Genomic DNA, 18,166 nt, shown 5'->3' on the forward strand with positions numbered 1-18,166 from the left:
ATGAGAGACTATGGACTATGAGAAACAAACTGAGGGCCTCAGAGGGGAGGGGTTTGGGGGATTGGGATAGATTGGTGATGGGTAGTAAGGAGGGCAGGTATTGCATGGTGCACTGGGTGTTTTACACAACTAATGAAGCCTCAAACTTTACATTGGAATCTGGGGATGTACTGTATGGTGACTAACATAATATGATAAAAAATCATTAAAAAAAAGAAAAAAAAGGAAATGAGACAGAAGGGTCCTAAAATTATAAATTGTGATGACAAATTAAAGTCCTGCTAGCCCTGAACTTCTTAATAATGTTCCAGGTAGGCAAAATACATTTAATTTTCACAAAAAATATGATATTAAGATGTAAATTTTAGGAAACTGATTCTAATACAGGATGTAGCAACAAATGATTTGAGTTTGCACATGTATCAATCTGAAGATGCCTACTGTATCATTGTGAACATAAAATTCTATATTTCAAGGTTAAATTCTTTTTTCATTCACAATAATTGAATGCTTAAGTGTGTGCCTTTCACATTTATCACAAGAAATGTATATGCAAATGGTTTGGAAAGAAAAGCACCTATGTTTAAGTCAAGTGCTTTAAAAATTATTTTATATTAAGATTATCTGCATATAATATAATCACTTATTATTATGTAGAGACAAAACAGGAAATTCATAGGCCAATCTTGTATAATATAAAGTTTAATCAGAAAATGCCTATCTTAATTGAAAGCGCTAATTTTTCTGCTAATGTTTGCAAAACTTCCTGTTCTTCATTTTGTTGATATATGTACCCTCTTAACATAAGAAAAAAAGCATTATCCATTTAAAGTTGATTTTGCTTCTGCTGTTGTGTAGAGCCAAATTATCACCTGGTTAGGGGATAATATATTACAATATGTGAAATATGGTCATAGTTAATTCTTAATTACTCATGCATGAATCATCCATTTTGTGGACTAACCATTAGCAATTATAATTTTCTCTTCTGCTCCTTCTCTTGTTTGTTTTTTTTCCTATTGCAATTCTAAGTTTTCTAATATACTAAGCAAAATCTATTGTAAGCAAAACAACACACTTTACAATGCACACCTAACATATTCCAAAGTGAGGAATAATTCCTTGTGGAAAATCTTTGATTTTGGTGAATTTTGTCATGTAGATACTATATTATGAGAAGTATTTAATCACCTCCCCCGCTGTAAGTTCTTTCTGACTTTCAACATGACTTTGTTCCCTCAAGTATGTTCTGATATCACAAAATCTACAAGGGAAAAAATCAAAGGAGTAGAATTAAATATAGGCACATTTGTAAAGACATCAGAGTATCTTTCACCACAACTTTTAGGTCTTAATTTTTCTGCTAGAAATATTGTGGAGATAAACAATAATCCAGTTTCTTCATATTTCTATGAACTCTCCTCATTCTCTGAACCCAAGTCCACCCACAAAGGGATGAAAGTACTATTGCAAAACAAAATACAGTCTATAATTTTTAATATTTTGTTATTTTACAAATAACAATCCTGTTTTCTTTATCCACTCTTCCTGTTTATTTTTACTCCCCAGAAACAGTTTATGATTTGTGAATTCTTTATACATTGATCACTTCACCAGAAAAGAAATTTTTTCCTTGCATTTCTTACTGTCCTCAATAATATAGAAAATGAGAGAAAAAATAACATATAAGACATGGTTTGCAAAGTACTGAAAATCACTCTTCTCCCTGGTTTTGCCTCTGTGTCTTCAGTCTCACCATTAGTTATCCACTCATTTAAAGTTTTTTTTTTTAAATGCAAATATTCTTGGAGAAGTAATAAATTATGCTCTTATCAAACAGTCACACCTTCTCTTGTAACATTGAACCGAGAAGGACCTTGGGCACAGAACAGTAATTTTTGATTAGGGGGAGGATGCTGGGAACAATACATCACAGCTTTTAACAAGGGTGGAGGAGAGTGGGGCCGTGCTAAGGAAACCGACATAAGGCCAGGAAACTGCTCAAATGTTGGGTGTTTGTGGAGGAGATAAATGAGGAAAGAAAAGTGTGCCAAAGGTAAGTGCTTTCATTCTCAGGCAGCATGCTCAAGTTTGGTTGTGCGAGTTTTTTCTGATCTTTTGCCTACTGTTGATAGACACCAATAAAATGACTGACAGTACTTTTTATTGAAGACTTAAAACAAAGTTTAGCACTCTATGTTTTCTCATCATTTGCCAATTTGGTTTCCTCTCAAATCCCCTCGAGTATCTAAGATAAATAATAACATAGGTAGGAACCAACTTTTATACCTAAATTTGGTTGGAGTACTGCTTCTTCAGGATTTTGTTTAGGAGACTAGTCTTAAAAATAATAATATAAAATTATTTTTAAAGGTTTTATTTATTTATTTATTTGCCAGAGAGAGAGAGAGAGAGAGAGCAAGCACAAGCAGTGGGAGCAGCAGGCAGAGGGAGAAGCAGGCTCCCTGTTGAGCAAGGAGCCCAATGTGGGACTTGATCCCAGGGCCCTGAGACCATGACCTGAGCCGAAGGCAGATGCTTAACTGACAGAGCCACCCAGGAGTCCCTAACAATGTAAAATTAATGCAAATTTATTTTATTATAATTTTTTGTAATTTTCATTATTTTTCAGCTAATACTGACTCATAAAAATAGTAATAATTTAAATTAAAATCAGCCATTACTATATAATGATAAAAATTATCATTGCTAAAATATATAGTATGAAAGCTAATAAAAATAATTTCTCAAAAAATCATCATAAGTGTATTTTTAACAATAATTTAAAATAGTCAGTATTAATGAAGTATCTTTATCTTTAAAACTTTATTGTATGGTGCTATTTTTTAGACTCTAGTCTTGCACTGTATGTGTACTTTCTTGTGTTATATGTTATTTCATGAAAGCTCTATGGATTAGAAAAAAATAAATCAGGTATCCCTAGAATTATGGTAATCAAATGGGCTACAGAAATAAAATAGACTATTTTTAAACACTAAATCAATTTCAAGATCAAATACTTTGAGTTACAATTTATTGAGTGAAAATATCATCTCCTATAGCAAGTATAATAAGTTTATACAATAAAATATTAGTTTCATGGAATAAATTCATAAAATAACTATTAAAATTTATTTTTCATATCTTGCAATCATATAAATATAATAGCTGAATTTTATTTAGAACCCTACAGTTACTCATTTTTAAAAGTGACATGTATTGGTTAGAGCAAAGACAATACAATAGAACAAATAAATCATAATAAATGGTACTGGAGCAACTAGATACATACATACAAAAAAAATGAATCTAGACATAGAACTTATACCCTTCACAAAAATTAACTCAAAATGGATCACAGACCAAAGCACAAAATGCAAAACCGTAAAACTCTTAGATGATGACATAAGAAAAAACCTACGTGACTTACGTACCACAATGACTTTTAAGATAAAATACTAAAGAATGATCCATGAAGGATATAATTGATAAGCTGGACTTCATTCACCTTAAAAACTTCTGGTCCACAAGGAACAATGTCAGAGAATAAGAAGAAAAGCATAGACTAGGAAAAATATTTGCAAAGACACATCTGATAAAAGAACATTTTCTGAAATATACAATGTGTTCTTAAAATGCAAGAATAAGAAAACAAACAGCTCAATTAAAAAATGGGCAAAAGACCTTAACTGACACCTTACCAAAGAAGATACACAGCTAGCAAATAAGCATATTAAAAGCTGCTCCAAATCATATCCTATCGGGGAAATGCACTACAAACCTATTAGAATGGCCAAGAATCTAGAACATTGACAACACCAAATGAAGATAAGGATGTAGAACAGCAGGAATTCTCATTCATTGCTGCGGGGGGGAGGGGGTGCAAAATTATCTAGTCACTTTCGGAAACGTTTGGCAGTTTCTTACAAACCTAAATACACCTTTCCCATATATACAGCAATTGTGCTTCTGGGTATTTCCCAAAGGAATTAGAAACTTATATTTACATAGAACCATACAAATGGATGTTTACAACAGTTTTATTTATAATTGCCAAAACTTGGGAGCAACTAAGATGTTGCAAAGTAGATGAATGGATAAACTATGATATATCCAGACAATGAAATATTACTCAGTGCTAAAAAGTAATGAGCTATCAAGCCATGAGAAGACATGGGGAAAGCTTAAAGGAATATTACTCAGGATAAGAAAACCTTCTGAAAAGTCTAAATACTGTATGATTCCAACTATATGACAGTCTGAAAAAAACAAAATTGTGGAAACAGTAAGAAGATCAGTGATTGGCAAGGGTTGGGAGAGAGAGGAATGAACAAGAGGAGTACAGAGGATTTTTAGGCAGTGAAAATACTCTGTATGATACCGTAATGGATAATGGATATGTGACATTATACATTTGTCCAAACTCAGAATGTACAACACCAAGAGTGAACTCTAATGTAAACTGGGGACTTTGGGTGATTATAATCTGTCAATGTAGGTTCACCAGCTATGACAAATGTACCAGCCTGGTGGAGGGCATGGATAATGGGAGAAGTTATGTATGTTCAGGAGCAGGGGATATATGAAAAATCTCTGGAACTTTTCCTTGATTTTACTGTAAACTACTCTTAAAAAAAAAGTCTTAATGAAAAAAGTATTGGTTAGTATATATATTTTCTGATAAACCCATAATTAACATATTGGACATATTTATTCTGGAACACAATGCGTGTCATCCTTTTTTTTTTGAAATGTATATAAATGGCTTTCCTAATTTAAGAAAAATAGAGATTTGGAATTAGAATAAACTTTTATAATGCTTTCATAGTGATATATTATCATAAGTTATAAAACTTATGATGCTAAAAGAGTGTAATATTGGCCTATATTATCAAATAGCATGTCTATGCAAGTGTGTTTTATCCTTTAGAGTAGAGACTAACTTCTCAAGAAGTTAGTTGATACATATCACAATGAAACTCTCCATAATTATATAATGATCTAAGATTTTCCTTATTCTTGAAATAGTAAGACAAAATAAATAAGGCATGACTTATAATAATAATTATTATCATCTGAAATAGAGAAAATTAAAATAGCTGAAATTCAAAACAAACCTGATTATCAGTGTTAGAAACATTTCAGCAGATTCAATTTTTTAAATTATATTAATGAAATGGTCATTACATTGCTCAAATTATAAACTAATATCTGTCAATAATTAATAATAATGGTGACATATATAAATATTTAGGGAGAACAGATACAGAAATAATATAGGTAATTTTCATTCCTATAAAAATACTATTAGATCACAGAATAAAGATTACTTATTTTTACTGTGGAAACCGAAAGATTTTTACTAAGACAAAGTGACAGAGCCTGACTATTTGATGGCTACAAATTCTGTATTAGGGTGTTTAGATTTTATTATTATTTTTTAAAGATTTATTTTATTTATTTAAGAGAGGGAGTGCAAGAGAGAGAGAGCATGGACAGGGGGCAGGGGGAGAGGGAGAAGAAGACTCCCCACTGAGCAGGGAGCTGGATGCAGGACTCAAGCCCAGGATCCTGGGCTCATGACGTGAGCCGAAGACAACTTAACCGAGCCACTCAAGAGCCCCTAGATTTTATTCTATAGACACACTGTTTTCACTTATGTAAGTAGAGAGTGTTCACTTCCTGAAGCTTGCAAGAAAGATCATTAAAAAATTATATAAAAGTAGATCTCTGCAAGTTGGGTCTCTTCTAGACATCTGTATATTTTACTATATAAGATAATTTAACATTTAAGTAATGTAAAAATCAAAACTAATGATAGCAACTTCCTCAAACTTTATTTATGAAATTGTTGTGTTTACATATAACGTGCCAGATGAAGATGTCTGATTTAGAGAAGAATCAACCCAGGAGAAATGTGTAAGTCATGCTGGAAAATGTTACAGTGTTTCACATTTAATGTGCTTCTGAAATTTTATTCAGTGATAAAACCATATATTGAGTTTTATAGCACTGACTGAATTTTCTAACCTTACTCAGCTCTGACCCAAGAGGAAATTATATCAACCACTTTTATCTAGGTCAATTAACCTATATTGGACACATTCATTCTTCAGAGTTTTAAAGCCAGTGCTTAAGGTGAAAGTTGAAAATACTCACAAATGCTCTTTAAAATCCATTATAGATTTGCTAACTTGATGATAAACTAAGTATTTCTAAACATACAGATAGATATAGCTGATTTTTTTTTCTCTCAACCCGTAGAATGTATAGAGATATGCATTTCATCTGTAGATAACAAGATGGAAAAGTTGGATTACTTACCACTTTTTTTAATCCCTTTCTCTCGTATTTCTTATTTCAGTATGTTATATGTTTTATTTGGGAGTCTGGGGAAAGGGGCACCTAATGATAAATTATGGCATTAGTATTCAGCTAGTAGTCCAACTGAAGCCTAAATGCTCATTTTCCATGGCCTATACTTTGGGTAGATGATTGATGTTTTCATATTTAGTTGTGTTGTGAAAAGTAGGAAGGAGAAAATATTTTGATGGTTGAATGAGTTTAAAATATTGATAATCATAAAATGAATATGTTTTACTGGAAGAAAAACCATAATTTCTAAAATATAATTTGTTCACAAAGACTTGGTAAGTTAATTTGCTTATTAATAAGTATTTTATCATATATTCCATTTTGCATTTGGCACTGTGAGTGATGAAAAAAAAGTATGACATGCCATTTGACTGAAAGATGAGCAAAAAGATGGAAGACCAAACAAATATGACAAATTATTAATTTAGTAATTACATGTTTTGTAGTGTTGCCACTGTGTGAGATAGGAATTTAGAGAAGTAAGATTAATCAATGTAGGGTAATTCTCTGAGGAAGTTCTTAATTGATGACATTGGTAACTAAAATTATCACAGTTTTATTGGGTAACTCATATGTCAGACAGTTGATTTCATTTAATCATCCTTAAATAACCATCATGAGACAGAAAGTAAAATTAGCATTTAGGTGAAGAAATGGGATTTCAGATGTCTTAATCATGTAATCTCTAAAAGGTAAAAGATGAGGCATTTGAGCACAAATTCATCCAACAATGGCTCACACTCTTAGCCACATTCACCTATAAATAAGTTCAACTATAAAATTATTATCTGAAAATGTAAAATTCAGCTTTTATTCCTAATGGTAACTTGAGAAACTAGGAAAAATCTACAATTACAAAACTATTATATGTGAAGAAATCCATACAGAAATTGTTGAAAAGAACAAAATCAGGTATATGTTAAGAGATTAATAGCATTAAAGACACTAAGTTAAAAACATGCTCAATTTATGGGATATATTATAGTGAAAATTTGGATGACTCTAAACTAATGATGTTGGATAACAATCTGCTATTAATAACAAAGTATTCAAATTTTGAATACATACCTTGTGTTAATCAGGCATATATATGAGAAAGGAAAGGGTACTAACTTCTGAGGACACATGCTGCAAATTGGGAACATTATTTTTTTTTAATTTTATTTATTTATTAGAGAGAGAGATCATGAGAATGGGGGAAGGGGTAGAGGAAGAAGCAGACTCCCCACTGAGCAGGGATCCTGATGCAGGACTCGATCCCGATGCAGGACCTCAGGATCACAACCTGAGCTGAAGGCAGACACCCAACCCACTGAGCCACCCAGGTGCCTGTAAATTGGCAATATCATTAACCCCACCCCTGGAGATGTTAGTAAGACTTGAGCTTCTTAGACAGTTATAGTGGCCTCTTGACTGGGGTGGCTAGTGGAGTGTACATGATCAAGGGGCCAGATGACAGACAAGCAGCAAATGTCTTTGTGGGACAGTACTGCTTACACTCAGTTTTCTAAACTGAGCTGAAACCAGCTGGGCATCACGCTACTATCCTTGCAGTAGCAGGGTTGCTACTGTGCTAATGAATTTAGAACATGCATACCTATGCCAAGTCTATCTTCGCTGACCTGACTTGTCTCCCCATGCCATGGAAACTTACCTACTAAACAAGAACAAAGAGTATTATCAGCACAACCTGATTTTTAACAAGGGAATTTGAACCTAGTTACCAAAAGGGATCAATAGTATCTCCAAAGTTTCTATCTCAATGTGACTCATTACGTTAATTCAATATAAATCTACAACAGCCTCTTTCATTGTTATGATACAAGCTTCCGTCTTACAATTAGAGTAATAATATATTTCTTGGATCTTTAGAATTAATATATTACATGGATGTTGGTGAATCTATAGAATACGATTTTTAAAGAGGAGCATGTAGATCACACTGAAAAGTATAAAATGTTTTACAGATTTGTGAAGCTGGAAATCATTTCATCAATGTAATCTTGGCTCATCCCAATCATACAGGTCAGTCTCTTTTTCTTTATCTTCTCTAAATAATGTTAATTTTTATTTTTAAAAGACCTCAGTAAACAATTTTTTAAAACAATAGTTGGAAACATTTAAGACAATATGTCCCAATTCTATCCCCTGTATGCCTAAGTTTTCAAATATTTGAACTAAATCGTATTTTCTAATAATGATTTCTCTAAAATGAAATGCCCCCACATCAATGACAATCTCACTTAAATATGTGAAAAATAAACAGATAATTAAGAATTAAGGAAGTATAAAATCCAGTGATAAATGCCAATTTCTTAGCTTAACTCTCAATCTTGATCTAATTTGCATAGTAATTGATATAATCCCACTGTATTTCCAGTGACTTAAACTTTTTTCTAATAAAAGTGACCTTTGTTTGGCAAATTCAGTAGCTCTGTAATAGCAGTGCCTGGGAGGATATTTTGAATTTAGTAGTTAGCCAAAGTATTTCACAAAATTCATAGTGTTTACATAAAGATATTCTTGGTGAATGAATCTTCTCATTCACAATTATAGGTATGGATTCATAATGCTTTTTGTACATGATACATCATTTAATCATATATTTAAATGGCAATGGTCAACATTTGGATTTCATGTTGTCATCAGTCTAGCTGCAAATATAAAGGTATATTTGCCTCAAGTATGTTTTAACATCTACCTGAATGTCTTATTTTCTTACCTTGCACATTTCTAGCAGGCTGGTGAAACACTTTTCAAAATATTTTTTTCATATAATATGTAGAATTACAAAGGAAATTTATTATGTTACATTTGCAAATATATAAAACAGGTATAATATATAACATGTTTTATTATAAAATTGTATAATACTGTGATAACTACTCAATTTTTTGACTGTTGATGACTATATGTAGAGATAGATATTGATATATAGGTATCTAAAATAACTACAATATGATTTGAAAATATTTGTACTTTCTCTTGCTGAAATATATTAACAAATTAATGCCAATGCTATTGTGGTTTATCGTCTGCTTTTTGCATTAAAGAAGAGCCTACATTTCATTAAGTGGTTGGATGCCATTTTTATCTGATCCAAATTCATAGATTTACTGAGTTCTCTTTGGATGCAGTTGAAGCCCAATTGAAAAAGTCTGATTTCTCTTTGGTGTAGAAACACAATACAACCCTGTAAAAATACTAATACTGCCAAAGTTACGAGTATCACTAATTTAGTCTTAACTATGAACCTCTAACAATGTCACCTTGCTCAAGTTTCTTCATCTATTTGGATTATGGTATCACAATTTGAAAATGAAAATTTTAAATCATCATGTTTCTGAAGTCAAATATGACTTTGGAATTGTTCATGTGAAAAAGACTTTTTTCTTCAGTGTTTACTTCACCCTTTATCTTGCTTGTACGTTGCTCTTGGGAAATCAAGATGCCAGTCTAATCTTCTCTTCTTTGTTAATTGACTTGGTCCTTTTGCCTTGAGACTCAAAAGACTTTTTGTTTACCACTAAGTCTATTAATTTTGTAGGTTATGTTTTAGAGTTCATAATTTCAGGTTACTTTTCCCAGAAACATGATGTAATCTTCCAGTAGGTTGATTCATGTCCTTTTTTGTTGTCGTTTTTTAGTTCTAGAAAGTTTTCTCATAGTTTAAAATTTGTTTTGTTACATTGTGGACTTTATCAGGGGAGTAAATTATATATAAGTTATATCTTTATATTTTAATATCTATCTCTTTCAATTTTTAGCTTTTTGTTTGTTTTTGGCTGTTTTTGTTCATCTACTTAATATCCCCTATTCTATTGAACATTCCACTCTTAGACAAATTGAAATGTCTATATTACTGAGACGAATTTTTTTCTTTTTCTACAGTTTCTTTCTTGAGTACAATCACCTTTCATCTTTTTTTCTTCCGGTTTGGGCCATATCTATTTTGAGTTTGGGAATCAACGGTTATGTTCTCTGGTATCTGCAAATGCTTCTGTGTAGGCATGTCCTGTTAAAATTTTTCAATTTTATTTTTTTGGGGGTACTTTTATCAGCATGGAAAAAGGAACTTCCAATTTATTGACACAGAAGACTTATATGAATGCCAATCAATTTATGTTCATTTTTAAGTGTTTGGATTGTCCTAAAAGAGAAATAACATGTTTTTTTTACAGGTGGGATGCTTGAAGTGGAGTCCCTAAAGTGTGTTCTGGAAAGGAGGGGGGTTGCTTTATTGTGTCTTGATTCTTTAAACACTCCTTTTTTCTAAATCCCACAATTCCAAGGACTGTTTCCTTCTTTTCTTTCTCCTCTAAGCCTCCAAGCATTGTCTTCCCCATGAACTGCTCTCCAATACTACTTTTCATGGAAGCAGTGCTTTCTAAGATGAAAACCTTCTGGTTTCACTACTTTCAAATCATTTCATCTCATTTCAGTTCTTCATATCCAGTGTTCTGATTTATCATGTATCAGACCTTTTCTCAGGGTAGACCTTCTTTTTCTTATCATGAATTCTAGATTTCTATACATACAGTACATTCTTTTTTTTTCCTTACATAAACTCCTTTTTAAAATGTCAGTTCTTTTGTTGTCTTTGAAGAAGTTTCTACTATTCCTGAATTTTTATTCCCCATTGCATACTAATTGAACTTTGTAGTAATATCTCTTTCTTAGATGTGCTTTAGTCATAATTTATGTGTAGGGGTACCATTTAATATTTATTATTTAAACAAGGTGTCCCAAAATGTGTTTCCCATGAGACATAATCTGATATAGAATAAATTTAAAAAGAAGTTTATTACAAAGTATGGAAAAGAGGGAAGGAAGGAGAATTTTGCTAAGTGGGAAATTGACACTGTCTCCTCAGTGGCTTCAGTCAATTCTATAGGGGTGTCTGAAGCTAGGATAACTTTTTGGTTGTCTTATGCTGGAATGACCAGAAAAAAGGTAATTTAGGTGTGGATATCTCTGAGAAATGTGAATGATCAAGGATAAGGCAGTTCTCTTTAGTCAAGACCATCCTCTCAGAGGGTTTGATAGTTGAAAGTTTTCTACTACCACCAGTCCCAGCAGTTATAGAAGTCCATCATACCTGTTGAGGATCTTAGCAGTGTATCACAGAACCCATCACGGTCTCTTCCGTTTGTTTCACAGATCCACTTCTTTGTATATTTTCTGCTAGTAGCCCCATCAGGATGCCAGTAGGCCTCTCTTTCTGGGGGAAATTTAAAAGAGACATGCTAGTGGGTGAGTGCACAGTCTTCACCACGGTATATAATCTTGGTTAACAACTGATTTGTGGTAATTTCCTCCTCCACAAACTGCTAGATTCCTTTTACCCTCAACATGTACTTTTAATTTCTTAGGGATTACTTATTGCCATGACCCAGATCCTTTTTTTTTTTTTAGAAAAGAATGGGGGAGGTGTGGAGGGAGAGGGAGAGAGAGAATCTTAAGCAGTCTCCATACCCATCGTGGAGCCCAACATGGGGCTCAGTCTCACAACCCTGAGATCATGACCTGAGCTGAAATCAAGAGATGCTTAACTGACTGAATCAGCCACCCAGGGGCCTCTACCTAGATCCTCATCTTGAGGTTAAAATTTTCATGGACACTTGTTTTGGTGTTGCAGGGTCTTCTTTCCTGAGGTCCCAGTTTGTTCTTCCACCAATGAGTTTAGTTTCTTTGGACTTTGGTTAAAGTCCAAAAACTGGAAAAGGAATTTTATAAGTCAGCTGCCCCAAACTTTGGACTATCCATCTCTTATTTTACCTACATTCAGAAATAATACTGTTTGGTAAACATCAACTAGCCTCTAGGAACATTGTGTTATTTTAACTAGCCATAATGTTTTGTGGATCAAGCTTCTTCTGAATTTCTACAGGTTCTGGCTTATGACAGCTAAGTGCTGCAACTAGAAGTGCCTTTGACTTCGGAGAAGGGGAAGGAAGGATCCTTAAAACCCAATCACTACTAGTCCGATCTAGTTCTCAGATGGCATCACTTACACTCAGCCTGGAACTGCAGAGAGACAACACTAATCTTAGTACTGTAGGTGCCCCTTTCACTAAAACATTCCTTATAGCTTTGAAAAATGGTGTATCCTATAAGTTCTATGGAACATGGGAAAGAACATGGGAATATGGAACACAAGAAAAAAATTTCTCCCATGGAAAGGGGTCTTCCTTTTTCAGCCTTATATGAACTAATCTAGGATCCCCACTTTTCTAAGCTATTTGATATATTTCCCCCCTGCCTGCCATGGAATTCTAACATTTCTTCCTCACTTACTGTGTGCCATTATTTTGTTCATGCTTCCAGGAGCATGTTAGTGTGTTTGTACTATTTTAGCAGGACATTATTTCCTATATCCCAGAAGACTGTTCCAAGATCATAAACCTATCCTTGTCCAATTTTATATTTTATATTTGCCTTTCTTATCAACCACCCTCAAAATCACATGTACATTCTCCCATAATTTGCTAATTCATGCTAGCTGGGTTCTGTAAGTCCGCTGGAGCATAATCCTTTTTTTTCCCCCCATATCAGATCCAGAACAAACTCAGGTAAATTGTATTGTGCTGTACCCTAACCTATAGCATAGCAGTTAAGGGAGGACATGGAGAAGATCCTGGAGGGGATTTTCTTGCAACATAGTGGCATATGCATTGCCTTTAAGCAAGGGGGTGGGCTAACTTTTAATAGGGAGGAGTGAGCCACTTCTGTAGGTTCAGGAGTTCATGGAACTGTATATATTCCAAGATTTTGTGAACAAAAATCTTGGTTTAACAGACCTAGTTTGGATTGGAGTTCTTTTTTCTTTGGAGCCTGACTACTCTCAGAAGTAAGCCCTTGACCTGTTCTTCAGCTTTCTCTGCTTTTCTCTCATTGCAAGAGATTAGAGCTTCTCTGATGAGGCACTCTAGCTTTCACAGCTGGATTTTAATTGCCAATTGTCAATTTCAGTTTTTGGCTACCTTTATCAAGAGCACTGATAGTAATCACTACTTAATTCCATTGGACCAAATAAAGCATTCCTTTCCACCAGTATAGCATACCAGCACACCACTGGTAAAAGGCTTTACATTTGCACAGCTACTCTTGTACCAGCAACCATATGTTTGGGACCTACCATCAGTGATGGAGCACTTACTGCAGTCTTTTCAGTAGGTCATTCTACTTTAAAATGCCATTCCATTATCTGCTTTTTGGGCCATTCCTGGTAACAGCTACTGTTGGTTCCGTTTTCTGGGATGCAGATGCTGAAGTGGAGATTAGCATTCAGGAAGTCTGTTAGAGAGTGACTTTATGAATGGGAAAACATAAGTCATGTTTGGGGAGGAAATTGAGAATCATACAGTTTCAAGGGGAGTTTCAGATTAACCTATAGGGCATTCTACAGCTGGGATAAACAATCAATGTTATTCTGAGTTGAGTCCTCAATTTACCATATTGAGCAAATGTTGGATTAAGGCTACACCAAAGAATGAGTGTGACCTTGGGTAACATTGCTCCCTTCTGCCAGACATCTTCATAGAGTGTGCTGAGAGTTGAAAGTTTTCTGCCGGCAGTTATCCCTGAATCTCTGGAATAAACTCTTATACCTGAAGAAGAATCTGGGTGGTGCAGCATTGCAATATAAAAAATTTCTGACTTTTATTTAATAGAAGTTCTATTATAAATAGTAACTATAGCTTGAGAAAACATTTCATGGGAATGTATTAAATTAGTAACATCTAAACTTACATCTTAAAATTAACAGTAAATAGATACACAAGACAGTATCTATATACATATGTTTTTCTGGGTCCCAAGACATATTGGTTACTAAATCTACAAACAGAAGAAATGTGTATTTGTGGATCCATGAACATTTCCACTACCACTAGAGGCTGAACAGTCATAAACTAGGTTTAACCCAGATTATCTTGTGTACATCTTCCACCTCTGAAATTCAGTTTCTATAACATGGATAGTAGGTCCCTCGATCACTTTTCTTTTGATGAATATATGAACGTTACAGAAAGGCACTTGCATGCACATTATCAAGAGAATCCATAATATTAAATGGTATATGTATTTATCCTTATCTTGAAATAAGCAGTACATGAAATCTGCACTGTACCTCATATATTTTTACTTTGATATTTTAACAATAGTTACAATTCTGAAAACAACATACTGACATTTCATTATGACTTTAGAATTATACTAAAAGAGATTAGTTGATGTGTTATCTGATTAATCTTGCTATGGAGAATAAACAGTAATTTTATAATTCATATTTACTTTTACAAATGTCATTGCTCAAAGTTCAACTTGAAATCATTATAAATTTGTTATCTAAATTATTTCTTAAAAGAAATTAAAAGGCAAAAAAATCACAAAAATCAAATGACAATATGTTAAGTATAATGAAAACTGTAAATAACAATCCTGATTGCCGAACAGAAATAATTTATGTGGTATTTCTGAATATTAACTATGCTGATATTCACTGTAATCCTCTTATGAGAGATTTTCACACTTTCCTAATATAAATGACATCCTTATAAAATTCCCTTTGGATTTTCACTAATTAAATAGAAAGGGAGGTTTGAAGTATTTAATAATCTCAACCAAAAACATCTTCTTTGACACTAAAAGAGAAGAAGCATGCAATTGTTAAAGCACATTTACTGATTTCAGTATGTAATTCAACTGCATCTATTATGCAAAATAACATTTATATATTGAATTTTAAAGAACTGATTATCATGCTGTATTCTGTAATTTTATAGCAATATAGCTATAGACATAGGAAATGACAGGTATTCTGTTTGAGTCAAAAGGTCATAACATTTGCAACTGGGATTCTTCTGAGTAATTTGGGAAATAGGTTTCTATAAATACATGATGACATTTTATGTAGTCTAAGTTATTCTAGGGAATCTAGAATTAAATAAGACATATATGATTAAATTTTCAATATGTAGCATCATTGATATTTCACTCTTCTTTCTAAAAGGAATTAATGCCTGTTTTCCAAGTCCAAATTATAACCCCTTCACATGGATGTTTTTCCTCGTTTCATGTCCTAACTACACCTACGAGGTATGCTATTTATGTATGTAAATAAGTAACTTTATTCTATGAGATACTAAATGCATATGTTTATGTATTTACATATATTAAAGTTTAATATATATGGCTATACACAGGCTTTATCTGTAGATTTGGCACAGAGATATAAATTATGATATATTATTTCAATTCAAGTTATAGCCATAAGAAATTGGAATATACAGTTTTCTTTATAAAATGCCTTGAGATGTTTCATGATTCTTTTTATATCATCAAAGTTTTTGGTACAATATCTTTCATTTTGTTTTATAAATATGATGCTGTTTATGGGGATTGTGACGATCATATTTAACAACAAAATTATTATTTGGGGGAAATTTATTTCTACCTATAGTTTTTCTACTGTGTTTAAGCTTTCACATTACCTATATAATATCACANGCACAGAGATATAAATTATGATATATTATTTCAATTCAAGTTATAGCCATAAGAAATTGGAATATTTAGCTACAATTTTCGCTGCAAAAAATGAATATTTTCACAAATATTTACTTTTAAAGAAACTTTACAATCTTCATAAAATGCCTTGAGATGTTTCATGATTCTTTTTATATCATCAAAGTTTTTGGTACAATATCTTTCATTTTGTTTTATAAATATGATGCTGTTTATGGGGATTGTGACGATCATATTTAACAACAAAATTATTATTTGGGGGAAATTTATTTCTACCTATAGTTTTTCTACTGTGTTTAAGCTTTCACATTACCTATATAATATCACAAATGAAAAAAATACTAGATTAATCATAGGTATTTATTAATTTATGTTTTAATCTAACAGATTGGATCATGGATTAGTTTTACAGTCATGACACAAACGCTGCCAGGTAAGACCTAGGTTATTTGACACTGAAGTAAATGCACCTTTAGGAGAAGTGATTCCTGAGAACAAGTTTTTATAGTGCTAAAGTTTGGCATTTTTGCAAAAGGATTTTATGCTTCCATTTTTATTTTTATCTTGGATATTTTTATCAGTATTAAAGCATAATGGAACAAAAATCTCTAGGTAATTGTGGCTTAATCCAACCTAGAAAATGTAACCCAAGCATATTTATTAAGCAGCATGGATTTGCTAATAGAAATGGTGGTAATAACGCACTTCACTTGAAACTCTCTCTTATGCATGAACACAGACAGATATGTGTATGTGCTGTGTCCTTCAAGTGTCCATGATGTCTCTGAAGGGAAGGCTGGGAGCATGAGTGTGTAATCTTAAATGCTGGGCATTTTAATACACATAAGAAAGTTAACTTGAAATGAACTGCATGAATTGGAAAGGGTATGTATTACATCCTTTTCATCCATTATTTGTAACTTTGTATAAAATTTTTGAATCATAAGTAATGCAGTTTGCCATATGTATGTGTGTGTTTGTAGATGCAATTATATACATACAGAAAACTACTATTGAAAAATTCAGAGAGATAAAAATTCCTTATTTGGAAATACTTTGTGGCAGTGGGATATAAAAAATGTGGATTTATTTTGACCTCTGCTAAGTACATTCTATATTTATTCAACCATGCAATAAAAATGGTTGACATGTATTATGCTAGGCAATTAATATGAGTAAAGAAAATTGATACAGAAGTATGCAACACTTGAGAAATTTTAAGAGCTAAATATGATAGTTTTTTTCTAATACAACTTCCTGTATCTATCATAGAAATAAGAAAGGATAATTCTTTCTTTTTTTTTTTTTTCTAGTTGGGATTTTTACACTTCTGATGAGTATCCAGATGTCTCTGTGGGCACGAAAGAAACATAAGATTTATTTGAAGAAATTCAATTCTTATATGCATAGAAAGTCAGCAATGATTCCATTCATACTGTAGGAAAAATGTATAGAAGAATAGTATATAAGATCAATAAGTCAGACTTGGACAATTGTTGACTATAATGTAACAATTTCAAAAACTACAGTGTTTTTACTGAGTATAAATATTAAATGGTAGACTCTAGCTAAATTTAGAGGAGTAATCCTGAGGCAAATAAAAAGTAGAAACCATAAATACAACTAATAAAAAATAGTATCTAATATATTTTCAAAAGATTGATCCTTAAACAAGATTTTCTTACTTCATTAAATATTTCTTAATACTATTTGCTTAAGACAATTAAAGCACCTGAATTCTAAAGTAAAAAATTGTGACATTTAGGTCACTTGAATTTTACAAATTTTGATAGTAATTTATTATTTTCTTTATTGTTCAATATGTTATTGAGAAGTATATTTCAATTTCTTGTGAAAATTCTATCTACATTAAAAGTGAAACAATTTCTTGTGTCGTATTCATTTATTCATACATACATTGTATGTTGTCATTCTGAAACAATAAAAATGAAAATATTTTCTAGACATTATTTACTAAATCATTTGAATATATGCTGCATATTAAAATATATATTTATATTTACATACAAATCATGTTTATATATAAATATATATTGAAATATGTATATTTCAAATTGATTATATGTGATCACAGAGTACATTGGAGATTTTTTGAGATTAAGAGTGGAAATATTTCTTATGTCCTCTCAAAGCTTGCTTGCATATATGTGAGTTTGTATGTAAAAATGCATATATATTTTGACAGGGAGAATGCTGGTATTATAAAAAATCAAGTACACATTAATTAAATATTTTTTTAAAA

General features: G+C 32.2%; 1 protein-coding gene across 4 annotated transcripts in view; it reads left to right on the forward strand.

Annotated features, from left to right (window-relative positions):
- The window catches only part of TECRL (trans-2,3-enoyl-CoA reductase like), a 110,440-nt gene that overhangs the window by 85,074 nt on the left and 7,200 nt on the right, over positions 1 to 18,166 (forward strand). The window contains exons 9-13 of one of the 4 annotated variants that reach the window (XR_004628858.1): positions 8,343 to 8,400; positions 15,389 to 15,474; positions 16,291 to 16,336; positions 16,643 to 16,788; positions 17,217 to 17,328. Coding sequence is in view for 2 of the 4 variants with exons in the window: in XM_034671741.1 (XP_034527632.1) it covers positions 8,343 to 8,400; positions 15,389 to 15,474; positions 16,291 to 16,336; positions 17,217 to 17,344 (318 nt within the window). In the remaining 2 variants the exon portion in view is untranslated. Of the gene's footprint in view, positions 1 to 8,342; positions 8,401 to 12,265; positions 12,433 to 15,388; positions 15,475 to 16,290; positions 16,338 to 16,642; positions 16,789 to 17,216; positions 17,802 to 18,166 lie in introns of those variants that run through there. The other 3 variants (XR_004628860.1, XM_034671741.1, XM_034671742.1) reach the window with 3 other exon arrangements.

The sequence above is a fragment of the Ailuropoda melanoleuca genome, chromosome 11 (genome assembly GCF_002007445.2).
Source record: "Ailuropoda melanoleuca isolate Jingjing chromosome 11, ASM200744v2, whole genome shotgun sequence".
Taxonomy (NCBI): domain Eukaryota; kingdom Metazoa; phylum Chordata; class Mammalia; order Carnivora; family Ursidae; genus Ailuropoda; species Ailuropoda melanoleuca.